The sequence below is a fragment of the Lepidochelys kempii genome, chromosome 2 (genome assembly GCF_965140285.1).
Source record: "Lepidochelys kempii isolate rLepKem1 chromosome 2, rLepKem1.hap1, whole genome shotgun sequence".
NCBI classification, from domain to species: domain Eukaryota; kingdom Metazoa; phylum Chordata; order Testudines; family Cheloniidae; genus Lepidochelys; species Lepidochelys kempii.
This window is the reverse complement of record NC_136381.1, coordinates 41,192,395-41,210,088: the sequence shown is the minus strand read 5'-3', so window position 1 is coordinate 41,210,088 and position 17,694 is coordinate 41,192,395. Positions and strand designations below refer to the sequence as shown.

Sequence of the window (17,694 nt, the reverse complement as noted above, 5' to 3'; positions counted from 1 at the left end):
TCAGTGATACAGACTTTCAGTAGAGACCTTACATGACACCCTTTGATAAACTATTCTGTAGACCAAAGGGATCCCTGTAACCCTCTGCACCCCTGTTCCTTCTGCTAATGGGCACCAAGAGGTCCCTTGGTCACAGTTTTATATCAGGTAATTATGAATTTAGACAGGTTTTTAAAAAGTCCTATGACATATCTAATATATTAAGATTAATGCAGAAGATCTGTTCTAATCCACATGTTAAAATACATTTTTCTATTTTACTTTACCCTGATGCATAGAGACTGCTTTGGAAGATGTTAATACAAATTAGTGTGTTCAGAATTGTATGGAACCCATGTCCAAGTGAACATGCATCTGCCTCACGTGAGCCATCACAATTTATGTTCTTGCTGGCATTTTCAGTGGAGACTCCACAGAATGAATGGGTGGGGAGACCAAAATGCCCTTTCACACCTAGAAGTGATCCCCCCAGAATAGGGGTGATGCATATGGGTAGGGCAGTGAGGAGAAGCTGCCATTTCCAGAACCACTCCATATTGTAACATTGCTCCAGTGGAAGCAGTGATATCACAACCTACTGAAATTCATCAGATAATATATTTGACAATTTTTTTCTGCTATATTATCAGCCATGGTAGAGAGTTACATTAAAATAAATAAAAAGCAAATTGACAACATTACGTTTAAACAGAGTGAAGAGTAAATAGTACACAACTGGTTTTTTTTTTAAAATTATTATTATTATTCCTTTAAATTGTATGGAGGTGGGGCCAGCACAAGTGTGTTTTACTTTGGTTAGTAACTTACTTCTCAGAGTAGTAGGTGTCAAGTAAACAATACAAGCCTTGTTTGTAGTTTGCTTCTAAGTCCTCAGCATACATGCCCTGGGGTACAGATGCCCTCCTTCCAGAGGAAGAGATGTGGAGGATGAGCGGGATTGCCTTTGCTTGCCAAAAGGCACTCCCTGTGCTCAGGGAATGCCTCCACAGCACTTCTTGGCTCAGGGTTTGAGCAGCTAAGGCTGGTACTTGAGCCCATGTCTCTTTAAAGGTATGGTAGATCAGTGGTTGTCAACCAGTGGTACGCATACCCTTGGGGGTACACAGAGGTCTCCTAGGGAGTACATCTAGATATTTGCCTAGTTTTACAACAGGCTACATAAAAAGCACTAGCAAAGTCAGTACAAACTAAAATTTCATACAATGACCTGTTTGCACACCTCTATATACTATACCCTGAAATATAATCATGTTTATATTCCATTTGATTTATTTTATAATAATATGGTAAAAATGAGAAAGTAAACAATTTTTCAGAAATACTGTGCTGTGACACATTTAATTTTTGTCTGATTTTATAAGCAAATAGGTTTTAAGTGAGGTTTTTAACTGAGGTGTAACTAGTGGGTAGGCAGGACAAATCACACTCCTGAAAGGGGAACATTTGTCTGGAAAGGTTGAGAACCACTGTGATAGAGTATTAGGCCACAGGATGAATAAAGCTGGTTGGGAATTTTTTGACAAAACAGAGTTTTTTGGTCAGAAATGCCAATTTCTCAAAATCAAAATTTTTGGTGAGAAAGGGTCAGTTTCGATAAAACTTTCTATTCAAAACAAAAGAGAGACTTCCACCCACCCCAAAATAGCCAATAGCTTGGTGGTTAGGGTTAGTAGTGCTCTAGCCACGAGGCTATTGGCTGTTCGGGACTGGGTCTCGCTCCCCTGTTAGAGCTGTTCCACTTTGTGTAAATAAATGTTCATTGGAGTGGGAACATGAACCTAGTGAGTGCTCTAACTACAGTAACTCCTCGCTTAACATTGTAGTTATGTTCCTGAAAAATGCTACTTTAAGCAAAATGATGTTAAGCAAATCCAATTTCCCCATAAGAATTAATGTAAATAGTGGGGTTTAGGTTCCAGGGAAATTTTTTCACCAGGCAGAAGACTATGTTATATAATATACAGTATAAGTTTGAAACAAACAATTTGATACTGTACACAGCAATAATGATTGTGAAGTTTGGTTGAGGTGGTGAAGTCAGAGGGTGGAAGAGGGTCGGATATTTCCTGGGAAATGCCTTACTGCTAAATGATGACCTAGCACTTGGCTGAGCCCTCAAGGGTTAACACATTGTTGTTAATGTAGCCTCACACTCTACAAGGCAGCACAAATGGAGGGAGGGGAGACAGCATGGCAGAGAGAGACAGAGACACACACCGTGTGTGTGAGAGAGAGACACGCATTTCCCCTTTAAGTACGCTGACCCCACTCTAAGTACATTCCCTTTTAAAGTAAATCAGCAAGTTGAGACAGCAGTGCTGCCAGCAAGCTCCCTCTGTCCTGAGCCCTGTCGTGTTCCCCCCGCTCTGTGGAGATGTGGTAAAGTAGTGGGGGGCAACAGCAGGGGGAGAGGGGACAGCTGAACTGTGGGCAATTGATAGCCTGCTGGGTGGCTGCCACACAGGGAACTTAGGGGAGCGGGGAGCTGATAGGGGGGCTGCTGGTCCACCCAGGTTCCAAGCCCCCACCAGCTAGCTGCAACAGGCTGCTCTTCCTGGAAGCAGTGGAAAAAGCAGGCAGCTGCCAAACAAGGCTATAAGGGAGCATTGCACAATTTTAAACGAGCATGTTCCCTAATTGATCAGCAACAAACCTACATTAACTGGGACGACTTTAAGTGAGGAGTTACTGTACTGGGCTATAGAGTCGGTCTCTCTCTGTCCCAGTGAATATATAATTATTTGTGCCCTAGCCACTAAGCTATTGGCTATTCTGGGATGGTGTGCACACTCTCTCTGGCTTTTCATGAAAAACGTTGAAAGGTGTTCATTTTGTTCCAAGAAGAGTAGAAAAATTTTTGAAATGTCAAAAATTTTTGTGGGATAGGAAAACTTTCCCCTCCAGTTCTATGGATGACTTAATTTTTTAATGATTCTTTCAAACCAACAATTGAAGTTTAGGGGAGGTATTCGTAACTTGTAATTCATGCAAGTGGAAGGTGCATAGCTAATGTCTTTTCCAAGGTTTGTTTAATTTAATGTTAAGGGGATTCAGTAGGTTTTGCTATACATTATTAAAATGAAAGTCCAGGAGCTGCCATGGTGGGGTTGGATAGGAGCGGAGAGGGCAGGGTGGATTACCTTGTTTGTTGACTGTAGGCTGTTTTGTTGTTTCACTTGGGGCCCCAAGAAGGGGAAGAAACAAGGCCTCAGACGGAGGGTTGAGCACTGGCCCACAAGAAAGACACACCCGACAATGCCTGCTGGCGTGGGGTTAATTGGAGTTATGCACTCCTCATACAGCTCTACCATGGACAGATTTGTGACAGGTACATGAACTGCCTGGAGAATAGTGCTCAGCTAAGTTCCCTGTAAGCCGCACGGCCGCGCAGCAGCCTATTTAGCGCCATGCAGGCGCTCCAGGACCCCGGTCAGGGAAGGGGTGCACCTCCCCCGGCCCCCAACCTGCCATGGCTGGGGTGCCCCTCCTGGGCCTACTCCGGCCCCAACTCTGCTGTGGCTACGGCGCCTGGACCTGCCGGGGTGGCGCAGCCAGAGCGGCCCCAGCCATGGCCGGAGCGGCGTGGCCCCAGCCATGGCCGGGGTATAGTGGCCCGGCCCCAGGTGCAAGCGGAGCGGCGCGGCCCTCCCCCAGCCCGGACCTGCTGGGGCTGGGGAAGGGGTGCCTGTCCTGCAGCTCCAGCCCCAGAGCTGCCGCTGCGGGGAGAGGCGCCTCTCCCCCCGAGCCCAGGTGCTGCTGTGGGGAGAGAGGGCTTGGGGGAAGAGGTGCTTTCAGCAATTCAGATTGGGTCAAAATTCATGGGGCAATCAGGATGCTGCATTAGCGTCCCCATGTATTACTGCCTCCTCATGGCTTTCAGTTGTCAAAGTCAGATTCAGGGCTCACATATCTGGGTGCATTGGAAGTGACTTACAGCTACCATTACTCCCGTTCCAGATTTGAACTTGACTCACAGTGCGCTCCTTCAGTATTCCAAGGGACTAATGCAAGCTGTAAGTCACTTCCATTCACAGGTTCGAGTCGCCTGGCCCACGGAACCCACCTCCGACGCTTGCCACAACCTCAAGCCAGGTGATTGGATCTACGTACGGCGCCATCATCAAAAGCATGCCTTGGAGCCCCGGTGGAAGGGTCCTCATCAGGTACTGCTTACTACACAGATGGCTGTTAAACTATCTGTCATCGCAGCGTGGATACATGCTTCACAGTGTAAGAAGGCACCATCCCCAGAGAACCAATCATCAGCTCAGGACAACGCAGAGTCAATTTTGACTCCAGAAGAAGATGTAGAGGAACAGTCTGCAATACCTTACAATCTACGCTCTCGTAAGCGTTGCCAGAAGCAGACGCTGTTCCTCAGCTGCTGGTATCTTATGGTCTGGGGAGACCACGATGACGATTTTTTTATCCAGCAGCAGGTGTGGATAGCTCAGACCCTTAATATTTCTAATTGCTGGGTCTGCAGCCACATCCCAGCCCACTCTCAAACTGGTGTTCCTGTCCTGGCTATCCCACTCAAGTCCCCAGACCTCACTGGAGGGCCTCGTCCGTTTAACAAAATATGGAACAGCAATGACACTTGGGAAGCGGTGGGAATAAATGCATCTAAATGGATAAGTGTGGTGGAGGGAAAAGGTCATTGGTGTTGGGTGTGTAATGGGACAGAGCTGGATCTGGGGAAAAGCCGTTGCCTTTAGCATATTGTGGCCAATGGTGTATGGGATTATTCAAACAAAACTAAAAAGTGGCGGGCCGGGTATGGAGATATGAATTCAAACAGAGAAATCAATCTCATGTTCCCCCTACAGTCATGCAAATAACACCACTCCTCGTAAGGAGAATTACCCTGTACCCTTTGGGGGATACTCCTCCTCCTTTGCAAACACCTATATGACAAATAGGTGCAACCGACCCTTCCCGGCCTTAATAGGCCATCACTGGGTGTGTGGGACCAGAGCTTATACCTCACTACCAGCTAATTGGTCAGGAATCTGTTATCCCGCCTGACTCTTCCCACAATTCAGAGTGCTAGGAACTTTCCCTCGAGAACGCCTGTGCAATTTCAGGCGAAAAAGAAGGGACTTAACAGATGCCCAATGGTATGTAAATAACATAAGCCCCTTAACCTGGGAAGAGGCCATTGGTGGTTCCTTAATACCATTAGGGGGAGTAATACACCATGCAAAAAGGCTCCTAAGGTTACAAGCAGTAGTTGAAATAATGGCAAATGAAACCGGAGAAAGTTTAAGAGCCCTGGCCAAAGAAACAGGGGCAATTCGACAGATGGCCCTCCAAAACCGTCAGGCATTGGACATAGTGCTGGCGGCAAAAGGAGGGACTTGTGCTCTCATTGGAAAAGACTGCTGTGTATATATACCAGACAACACCAATGAGGTAATAGATCGTGCTTCCCCAGATCGTGCTTCCCCACAAAGAGCCAAGTTCTAAGTAACTTGTGGCTACTTAACCTTTTCAATTTCTCTGGCATAGGAAACTGGTTGTTTCAGGGAGCCCTAACTCTCCTGTTTGGAATCCTAATAATTTTTGTATGTTTTCAGTTACTTTCCTGTCGTATCCAAAATTGTGTCCAGCATGCTACACAGATAGCTGTCCCAAACCAGAGTGCTAATTTGATGATTTTAAATATCACTGATGAACAAAGAGATAAAGAACGATTGATATGTGGAACCCAGTCATTGTTGGTCATTGCGTAGCTTGACCAAAAGGAGGGATTGTGAAAGTAGAATGAATTATATTGAAATTATAATTCATTCAAGAAATGCTACTTGAAGGGTTTGTTGAAATATAGTTGTCAGGAAGAGAAACATTAAGGAGTGTGAGACAATGGGTCCTCAAACTAATTAACTTAGAGCTCCTACTGAGCTAGGAGATTGGTAAACGTTAGTATGCAAATAAGATATGTATGTATATTTGTCAGTTTCTGCTTCCTTTTGTCTCTTATGTTAAATTGGCTTTGGCTTAGCTGTATAAATAAGTTACCTTGAGCCTCAGAGAGGGGCTCACATCTGGGTGCATTGGCAAAGCGCTTTGCTAATAAACAGAGTGGTCTGACAAATTATGTGAGTCCTGAATCTGACTTTGACACAGTGCAGCCTGTTAGGACTGCATGCAAACACACACGCTAATACAGACTGGCCAAGAATTCGACAGCCACCTCCGCCCATCCCTGGCACATTTCTGGACTGCATACGAACCTCCAGCTATATTTTAGACAAATGTTTTCATCACACATGGGCTACATTTAGCTTAAATGGACTACTTTTGTAAGTGGACTACATTCCACCTCCCTCCCCCTCATACGGTTCACTGTTTACATGAGCCTTGTTAAACCATTGGGGAGGGGTGGAGTGGCACAGTAACAGGGAAGGCTGTATAAGGTACATATTTTTAATATCCCTCCACATTATAGTAAGAATGTGTGAGCTTCTATTAAAACTTTTTTTAAATGCTTGTTCCACTGTTTGTACTTCCTGGTGTCCATTTTATATTCCAAAGCAGGGGGTTCCTAAGCCGCTGGCATGCAATCTGCCATTAGCCACAGCCATCTGTGGCTGGTAGTAATTTTTGCATTGGTTCATAATCCAGAAATCCCTCCCATTACTATATTAATAAAAACACACATGGAGCTAGAAACCTACCAGGCTCTGGGGCAACTTCTGCCTCTTCTGTTTCTGTTGCCAGTTCCATGGCGGGCTGCTTCTCTGGGGGGACATCAAAAAGCTCCTCTGAGTAAAGACCCAGGATGTGCTGCAGCTGCTCCAGCATCAAAGCCTCCTTTGGGACTGGTTTCAGTAACAGAGTCATTTTGGTAGCATCATCTGGTCCTATACTGGATTCAGGGGTGAGAAGGTCGCCATCCTGGCTGACCAGGCTGTTGTGAAGCTCTGGTGGCTCTGTGTTGTATGATGGCAAGTTCCCAGATGGTTCTCATCTCTGGCTTTCTGATAGTCGGTCTTGAGCCACTTCCTGCACTGGGCATGTGTCTGGTAAATCCCCAGTGCTACCAGCTTCTTCACTATTTCCTGGGACACGTGGTCATTCCTGGAACTCTTGCTAAAATTTAACTTTTTGCTCACCTTGCACCAGAGATTCACCAAAATCTGGCTGTGCTCCTGTGATCAGGAAGCAGCGCAACTGGCAAAAGACTTCTGGTTGGTGGCCATTGCAAACAAGGAGAAGGTTCAATGTGTCAGCAGCTCAGCGATCAGAATAAAATGGAAGGGTTAAACACTGAGCTACTGTACTTGAACAAAGAGAGTTGCTTCCATTTCCTGGGCATCAACTGGCTATAGAGAGGATAAAAAACACTGGCCCATGGAATTGTGTGACAGCATTGAGAGACTCTCAGGTCTGAAGTCTGGGGGACCCAGGCCCAAGCTCTATCCCAATGCAGAAGATGGAGTTTGGGCCTGAGCCCCCATGGGGCCGGACTTAAACCTTCCACCCACTGCAGGGTCCTGGGGGCCTGTACCCAGGCCTGACTCAGACAGAATTGTGTGTAGATGGAAGTGGGGTTTAGGTTTGAGCCTGAGTCTAAACCTGGGCTTACATTTCAGTGTAGACATACCCACAGGGAACCTTAATTTTAGTATTTCCTGACTTCTGAGTATTTGAATGTTCTTGCAACTTGGATGTTCTTCTAAGGTAGTGTGTGGTTTTTTGATGTAATAGTCTATAAATACATCTTGTGCTGCATTTGCTCACTTTATAAATGGAAGATTCCCTAATGCATGGGACATTAAAATGACTTCATTTTCTGCTTAGCAATTGGCAGATTTAAAAGGGTTTTTTTTGTCATAATAAGATAGTATTTAATTATTATGGCTATTGGAATACAGCCAGCAGGAGACTTGCGTTTGGAGATGCATCAGAGAGCTTACGTTTCACATTCAGAAGAGTATGAAGAAAAAGACAAGGAGTTCCTTCCAGTAGATCCTTATCCACATAAATGAAGGCACTTGAAAAGTTGTAGTACAGCAGATGATATTAAGATCCAAAAATTTTAATTAGAGGGTTAGAAACAGTGTTGGTTTGTACACTGGTTGTGAACTCATAATGCTGGAGACTGTTTCAAAGACTAGATGCAGGGTATGTGTTTTTCAACCACATTTTTTCTTTAAAAGTACCACACACCCCACATGCTGAGCTGTTTCTCTGGTTTCTGTTGGGGCCATTAAAAATATGGAGGTTAAATGTATATAGTCCATAAATTTAGAGGTTCATCCATCTAGTACAATGAAGACTCCTTAAATTCTTAGCTGGCTACTGCACAAAGTGTACTTATCCGTAACTAGGTATTCAGTGGGAAGGGTTTCACGATATGTAACAGACGTGACATATAAGCAATGTTCAAGTGGAAAGAAAAGATTATAGGGGATTCTTAATGCCCAGAGTCAGTCTGATCTAGAAAGCAAAAGCCCAATAAAACAGCAGTGAACACTGCAGAACTAGACAAATGCTCTCTTTCCTTCTTCCTTTCTCACTCTTTTGCATTTTGCTACTTTTAACTTGCAATTTAATTTGGTGAGAAAGTAAAAAATATGTTTTTAATTCAGAAAGGCTGGTATTCTTCTTTTCCTGGGGAAAAAATACTCGTGTTCAGTTTCTGTTTATTGGACTACAGGTGAATGGGCCTCAGTTTAATCTAGCTGCATGCTTATATGACATTCAGCACTGTATTACCTGAATAGTGCAAGTTTCCTCATCAGTTTGTCTGCTACTCACTCTATTTCATTAGTCTGTGTAGGGTTATTTTCTTCATTCAACAATCATATAATTAAATAGTCCACAAAAGTGAATGTATTTAAAGTCATTTTATTTCTTGAACCAGCTTAATGTGATATATTTGTTTTATTGGGCTCCATATCTATTTAAAATCCACAGTATTCAACATTTTAAGATATCTGCCTTACTGTGTATGAAAATAACTCTTCTATAATTTATGTTTTGTTTTATATTAACTCCACATAAAATTTTAACTGTTAAGGTAGAAAACTTGCACAATGGTTAACTCCATTCACAAAAACATAATATAAATTTCGATAAGGCACAGAAATACCTTAAGTACAAAATACTTTCAGGCATAAATATATACTACTATCATGCTTTTGTTGTATGTTTCACAATAATAAATGGAGATTTAAGATTTCTGTGTTTGTCTTGATTGTTGAAAATTAATTTTAGAACCTCTAGATTTTTATAGTATAATCCTTAACAAGCAATTTATTTTCATTTTAGTTATAGTCACCATTAACTGATCATGGTAATGACTGATGTTTCTTTTTTCAGTGCCCCATGTGTGCAGTATAACTGAGCATGGTTGTGATCACTTCTGTATTAACACTCCTGGCTCCTACATGTGCAAATGTAAACAGGGATACATTCTGAACGCTGACCAGAAGACTTGCAGCAGTAAGTTATCTTTTCTAACTTCTTTATTTTTTTCTCATTCCCATGACACATGCAAACTCTCACATCTTCAGTGAGGGGAAAAAAGAGGACTCAAGTGAGCATAAAACCATTGGAGGTCTCCAAAACAAATTAGATGGGACAAAGTTTTGCCTCTTTTTTTGGTAAATGGAAAAGCCCTTCCAAAGCCTGTCAGCTTTAAGTTGATTTTTAAAAACTGTAGCATTGTACTGTAACAAAGTGAAATGGTATTTATATTTGTTGGTGTATGACAGCCAGAGGGTCTTGGAAAGAACCAAGACAGGAACACGAGCATTTCCATACCAGCTCTAACCAACAGTCTATCTCATCAGGTATCCTGTCTCAGGTCTTAGTACCAGATAGTATCGGAAAGTGCAATAAACCCCTCGGGACAATTATGAAATAACTTGAGGGGAAGGTTCTTCCTAACCCCTATCTAAATCATGAGGTTTTATATCCTTTCAATAAACTGTTTAATTCTTCTTATCTAACATAATTGTGGATGTTCTTGTTATTCACATAAATGGCTAATATATTTTTTAAATCTAAGCAATTGGCTTCCATGATGCTGTATAATAATGAGTTCCACTGGTTAATTATGCTTTGTATAAACAGTATTTCTTTTTATCAGTTTTACATTTGTTGCCTTTCGATTTAATTGAATATCAAATTGTTCTTATATTATGTGAGAGGGTAAATTGGGGGTGCCTAATTTACCTTCTCTGCACCATCTATCCATTTTAAATATCTCTGTCATGTTGTTTATTATGTGTGGTACCACCCACTATGTGCGAGGCACATTTTCACTCTTAAACATCTCCATATTAAATGAAACAGTCCCAGTCACTTTCACAGTCATATAGAAGTCTGTCAATGCCTCTAATCATTTTGTTGCCCAACTCTGATGCCCTTCTATATCTGCTATCTATCTTCTGAGAGAGGGGGATCAGAACTGACTACAGTACTCCAGGTGAGGGTACCAATTATTTAAAGATAATGTTATATTATTTTGACCCATTCTTTGTTCACCCTATCATTTTGTTTGCTTTTTTGACTACCCTTTTACAATGAGATTTCATCTGTGGGGTCTCCCCTTCACTTTAACAAAACTTTAAGAATAATACTTTTTACTTCTACAGCTTTTTCCATCCAAGACTCTCAAATTAGTTTGCAAATATAATGAACTAAACTTCACAATACACCCATGTACGCTTTGTATTACTTCCCCTGCACTCTCATGTTACACATGGGGAAATTGAAACTTATAAGTTACTTGTTCAAGCTCATCCAGCGTATAGCTATTGAATCCAGATCTCCTGACTCCTATTCTTGTGCTTATCCCATTCTTCCTTTTGATGAACATCAATTCCAAAATGTAGTTTAAATTACTCTGTTCTCCCAGTTTCCCTGTCTCAAAAAAGAAGATTAGAAAACGAAGTCTTCTGAGACTTGCTAATTTTTTGTCACAATCACATCAGATAAATTATCCATTCTCTCACTCCTTCCACAGCTCTTCATTTTCACTGAACAAATGTATTTTTGAAGAAATATTCCCTCTCCCCCGGCTTTCTAGAATAGATCATAGTTCCTGAAAACTGTTAAAAATTCAGCATTTTTATTTTATTTTCTCTCACTTTCACACTGTTATCCCCCTCTCAAAAAATTGAACCTGATAACTCAATTTAATTGCTATTCATTTTTGGTTAAGATCCTTTCTTTATTAGCTCTTGCTGTTTTCTGTTATGTTACACACTTATGTATCACCAGAATCTCAACTGGAATTGCAGATTCTGGGCTCTATGGGTATGTCTGTACAGCATTTTGGAGCGAGCCTCCTAGCCCTGGTCAACAGAAACTGGGCGAGCAGGGCTTGCCCTAGCATTCTAAAAATAGCTGTGTAGACAGCCCTTTGAAGTTGCAGTGTGAGCCTTCCTTGGCCAAGTCTGTTGACCCAGGTTGGAGGCTCATTCCAGAATGCTGTGTAGACACATATCCTACTCTGCTTTCAATCTTTAGTGGGACTTCAAAATTGTCAGTTGGAGTGGTGTGTGCGAATCACTATAGGGGCCATCGCACTTCAGCCTTTAATGTGATAGCATTTCCACTGCTGTTTCTGCAATAGCATTCTTTAGAGCCTGATTTTTCCTCATCCTGTTCTTCCTTTCTCTAGCTGTGATTCAAAATATGCAAGATTAAATTTTACATTATTCTCCCATACTTTGTCTTCAATATGTGTTTTCTTGTTTTTTCCATATTTGCTTGCTTGCATGCATGCATTCATTCATTCGTCCATCCATCCATTCATTCGTCCATCCATCCGTCAATCAGATGACTTGGTTCCGGTTAGCTAAACTCAAAAGTGAAATGAATTATGTCGTCTGCTCTCAGGATACTCCCTACTGGACATATTTTTACATTGTCAAACAGTTTGAGGCAAACAGCACTGTACGTCCTGGAGAGATCAAATATGGAAAGAGATGTGTTGTACATCAGGCATTAAGTGCATTGGTAGAGTTGTGTGTTATACAGACCCTGACCTAGCTATTGCTGTTGGCCTCTGATTTTCACAAGCACACACAGACAAAAACACATTCCCTACATGACCTCTGTGCAAGATAAACCTCTGTCATGTTTACATTTAGGGCAATTAATTATCAACATGAACCAGATGTATTTATCCAAGTTTATAAGTTTAGTTTTCCATTCTTTCCTAAATAGTTTCCTTATTTAGGCCTGGGCTACACTGGGGGGGTGCGTTTCGAACTAAGATATGCAACTTCCACTATGCTATTTGCGTAGCTGAAGTCAAAGTATCTTAGTTCGAGTTACCTGGCTGTCCTCATGGCGGTGAGTTGACTGCGGTGGCTCCCTCGTCGACTCTGCTTACTTCTCCTCCCGAGGTGGAGTACAGGCGTTGATTCGGAGATTGATTTATCATGTCTAGACGAGACGCGTTAAATTGATCCCCGATAGATCCCCGAGATGGCAGGTAGTGAAGACGTACCCTTAGATATTTTAACACCTTTCTTTAAATTAACAAATGGGAAGTAGTGAATAGTTATGTTTGGAGAAGAGGATACAAAGAGCAACTGGCGTACATCAGAAGAAGTGATCGTTTGTTTTCTTTATTGTGTGCCATTCTGCTGTTAAGAGCCCTTAAATTAATTGCAGTCAGCAAGGTTTTACTGACTTTAATGCAGACTGGAAAAGGTGGTAGTTTCCCTGTATGTATGTATGGTTGTCTTTTTAACTCCTGTATTTGATACATTTCATCATGAAACTGTTAAATTAACATACAGTTTTCACAGAATAATTTCCCATTAGAAAGAAGGACCTCTCTCCTGCATGTAGATCTTAAATGATCAATTTAAGCAAAAATAGCCAGCCATTTCTCAGAGGACTTGTTTGCATGGCAAGTTACCATGGACACTGTACAAGGCAGTGAAATTCTGGAGTGCGGCTTGGCATATTGCACTTTCAAATAGTTGTACATCAAGCCTCACTCTGAGATTTTACTCCACTGTAGCAGGGTCCATACAGGATATTACTGTGCAGAAAGCTGGTGTGCTGTAGATTCACACCTGGGCTTGCCACTCAGTGACTTGCCATATAGACAAACCCAGAGGATTAGGGAAAAATGCATTCTTTTGCCCATATGAAAAATTCTTACAATTATTTTGTTGACTAGAGTCTGTATAGAGGATGAGAGCGTACTACTGCTACCATTTACTTGGTTAGTTCAAGTGCCAGAGGTCTGTTCTGAAGATCGAAAGGTTCCAAGCCTGCTGATTTGAACCATGTGGGAGTCAATATTCTTCTATGTGATAGAATTTCTGTTTTTTTTAAATCTAGAAAATTGTACATAACAACTACATTAAAAGAATGTTCTGTTTGCAAATTCAAGCCCTCAGAAGTAAGAAAATGCCAGTATTACGGTTTCCTGTGCAATGATTTCAATTTGCAAAATGGGAAAACAATACCACATTCCTCACAGGGATGCTGTGAAGATAAATTGATTAACGTTTGTCAAGCACTCAAATATTATAATGATGAGTGCTGTAGAAAAGCCCATGAGGAAATAATTACTCTGTCTTCAGAGTAAGGTTTGGATAGTTTGCAGTAAATAAGGCATTGGGACCGCATGCTGAACAATGAGGATAAAATGAAATATTGAATAGCTAGTTGTTCAGTGAGTAGCATGCTTCCCGTGCACTGAATGAGGAGGGATCTTGTGGAAAGAGAGTTTATGATCATGTAATTAAAGACTGTCTCACAGCGAAGCTTGGAAGAACTAACTTTTTATCGGTAAATGTTGATAAATGTCTATTTCACCGTACACACACAAACAGACGGAAAAATATTTCCATTGATGATAACTGAAACTTACAGATAGGCAAAGTAAGAAAAATGCTGCTTGAGACCTTATTAGAGCTTGATTTAAGGCTGTTTACTTTGTATATTTTGACATGAGATGTTAACAGTTTGTGTTTTAATAGTTAAAAAGCTTTAACTTTTAAAATCTCAACATATACTGTCATTAAATAAATATTGTCTGACCCCCCCCCAAAAAAAAAACTTTGTGCAACTGTGAACATTTAAATACATAAAAATAATTTTTAAAAATGCTTAAAAATAAACATCAATATTATCTGTTGAAATTATGCAAAAATAAAAATTGTTTCTGCCAGCCTACTCAGAATGCATATACACAAGGGGTCTGAATTATGGTTCCACATACATTTTTAATTCTGGCACTTCCTAACTTTTGAGTGCTTGATTCTGCAAGTTTAACAGTCTTGTAATGTAGTTTTTATATAAGATCACTTAAACTCTGGCCTCCTGGAATTACGTTTTCATGTAACATAAAGCATTGCATTTCTCTTCTTAAACTGAATACAAACACATTCTGAAGTGCTAAGTAGAATGTTTATTGTAATAAATGCAGAAAGTGTTAGAAGAAATCATTCTTTACAATATTGAATTTCTGCTTTGTCAATATTAATGAGTTTTATAAAGCTGATGATGAAGTACAATTTAATGTAAGAGATTACCCCAGCAAATCCAAGGCATCAGGGTTCTGAGTCACAATGCTGCACTCCAAGTTATTCAGAACCTCATGGCAATAGTGGGGATAAAACCCTATATGTCATCCTGCTACAGAAGCTCAGATCACTTCAATGAAGGATAGCCACTGTCACCAGTATAATGTCTAGGACAGTCATTGGACTGTTCTGATTGCTGAGCACATTTACAAGTTAATTAGAATACAAACTATTGGCTTCTTTACTCAGGAAAACTTTATCTAAAACAAACAGGAGTTTTGCCTGAGTAAGGAATACAGGACTGAGCTCTGTAAACAAATTCTCAAAGAAACTTAAATCCATGGATTAGTGCATGAGGATGGAGGTGTCTTGTAAAACAGCACAAGCTTTAAAGAATACATGGTGTGTTCGTGTGTATTTAGGAGGAATATAGTGGGATCACTGTGGTACATCAACCCTTTTCAGATACAGTACTTGGTACCATGCCTAGTGTACCACAACTCAAAGGCAAGCATAAATGGTGCATAAGCTGCTGGACCCTATGGGCTCCAGCTCCTGGTGGGTTCATTGCAATGCATGGCTCAGACAAAAATATGATTGACAAGGGGTGGCAGAACAGGTCACAAATACGCTAGGTATGATAGCTTTAACAGTTGCAATGAAACGACAAGAGTAGTCCCTATCTTGGCTCCTAGGGCACATCCAAAAGAAGATATGGGTTCACCTGGCCCACTGGTGCCCCTCTTAGTCCACTCCTCCCCTTTGACTAGAGGTAATTATGTATCCTGCATGTCTCCCAGTCAGGGTGCAGTCCTGGGGTAGGTCTCATTGGGGACACCTCTGCGTTGTTCTTCTATGCTGATGCAGCAGCTCGTGCACTGCCTCCAACAGTACACTGTTCCCCCTGTGCTTGGGTGGTGTCCAACTCTGGGGCAGCTGTAACGTTCCATGCGCCAGCTCTCATAACCCAGCTGCCTTCAAATGATGCACTGCACCTGTCACACCTAACCCACTCTTGAGCAACAGTCCTCCCAAATGCCACGAACCTTTTCCTTTGTTCTGCTGTCCTATGACTGCTCAGCACATTCATCGCAGCTACAGCATTTGTAATATTGAGACCATCCATATAAACTTGTCTGCGACAAGAATTCTGCTGCCCTGTTTACAAAAGCAGCAGTAGAAGGTAAAATACTTCATAAAGCTTAAAGGAAATCAAGAGAGTAGAAAATATCTTCCTGCATGTCAGCAGCTAACAATAAAGTGATGGCTGTTCAGAAATTCTCAGGATTTCTCTCGCATGATGTGAAAAGTCATAGCTCACTGTGTGACAGAACTGTACCTTGTTAGTTCATAAAATCACTGACTACTGTCTATGTTGTTTTTACATTTTGTTGAAATATGTTGCAGAATGAGGGAAAGCTGTAGTCTGAGCAGGGGTCTAAAGCAAGAACTCATTCTCTCCATGTCTTCAGACAAATCACCTAACCTCAATGCCTCACCTTCCTCATCTGAATCATATATTGAATCAACAGTATTTGCACCTTTTTTTCCCTTAATGTTTCACAGATATTTGCGCAAGCAAATATTGGTCCTATGACTGTTTGAGGGATGTGAATTTTGGCCCACTAACCAAGATTTGTTTAATCAAGAAGTAAAATGTTTTAGAACTAAACTGAATTTTGAGAGAGCAGAAGTAGTTTATAAGTGTTATCTAATCAGGGAACAGAAAAACAAAACAAAAAGGAAAAAAGCCCATGATTTTCATGACCAATCACATAACTTGAATAGTGAATTCTGACTATTTACTAATCAAGTCAATACCTGCTATAAATAGTTGGAGAGCAATCCTTAGAGCGGGATTTATTTCCATTAATTATTTGTCAAACAATTTTGAAAAACTAACAGGTCTGTAATAACAGTGACACTTCACAGACAGAAACATATACCAAATTAATTGTTCATGAAAAATAATTTAACCAGCATGGGCTCCAAAGGGTGTTCTAAGGATTAATTAGTTAATATTTCTCTTTTTTCTCCTCTTTGTTAACAGCTATGCAGGAGGGTGAAGGTTAAGGTGGATATATTTATGGGCGGTTCTATGGTTATATTTATTTTGTGATTTTTAATTTATGAGATAGATGCCCAGAGGATAGGCACCTTTTGTTGTATTTTATACATTTCAAGAAATAATAAATATTTGTAACATGCTTTGAAGATTAAAAGTGCTACTGGTACATAAGTGCTAAGTATTATTATCTGTTTACTCAGGGACCTAATACATTTGTAAATATGTAAATAGCATTAAATTGGCTGTAACTGAAAGGTTTGGGAGCTTTCCATTGGACAATCTTGACATTCTGCATTAAACACTGCAATGATGTAACTGCATTGTGCTTGGATTATGCCTCTCTCTCTCTCGCTCTCTCTGTATATTACAATGGGTAGCCTGTAAGATAAAGATATATCTATCTATCTTACAGGCTACCCATTGTGTTGTTATTTTGCGGAGAAGCCAACTGTTATTTCACAGAATAATATTTTCAAAACAGTATCCTAACCTTTGAAAAGCATTAATGTTTCTGGTTTAACTTTCTATTTCTGGAAAATAACTGTTTTAACAAACAATGTTCATATTGCATTCATTTCACATTGTACTTGTTTATTTAAATTACTCCCTCACATTGTTCTTGAGCTATATATAGATCATCATGTTCATATAGCAAATGTACTAAATTAAGCAGTGTAGCTGATCTACATTTTTCTATTGAAATGTTAACGTAAAAACAAACAGAGCCTTTTTTCAAAATAAGTAATTTTTGTGAGATTTTTTTATTTTAGAAATTTTCTGTGTTTTTTTCTGACAAAATTGAAAAACAAAAAATATGGGTCTTTTTCTTAGTTTTTGGTTTTTCTCTTTATTGGTTTCCTTTTTCCTTTTGCCAGTGGCAAAAGGGAAAAGGAAAAAAGTTAGAGGAGGGGGAAGGAAAAATGTAAAACCCAAAAATGAAAAAAATGAATAAATGAAACATTGATTAAGTTCAGACACCTGCAGAACTTATTTCTATTTTTTTCCCCAAAACCCTAAACAAACAAAAAAATCCAAACTTTTATTTTTCGTCCAGTCCACTAGGGCATGATCCTGCCCCATTCAAGTAAATGGACTTTTGCTATTGACTTCAGT

The 17,694-nt window shown here is 40.5% G+C and overlaps 1 protein-coding gene across 7 annotated transcripts in view; it reads left to right on the top strand.

The window, feature by feature from the left end:
- MATN2 (matrilin 2) overlaps positions 1–17,694 on the top strand; it is a 127,491-nt gene that overhangs the window by 47,018 nt on the left and 62,779 nt on the right. For all 7 annotated transcript variants that reach the window (XR_012157127.1, XM_073330495.1, XM_073330494.1 and 4 more), the window contains exon 4: positions 9,331–9,453. Coding sequence is in view for 6 of the 7 variants with exons in the window: in XM_073330495.1 (XP_073186596.1) it covers positions 9,331–9,453 (123 nt within the window). In the remaining variant the exon portion in view is untranslated. The remainder of the gene's footprint in view (positions 1–9,330; positions 9,454–17,694) is intronic.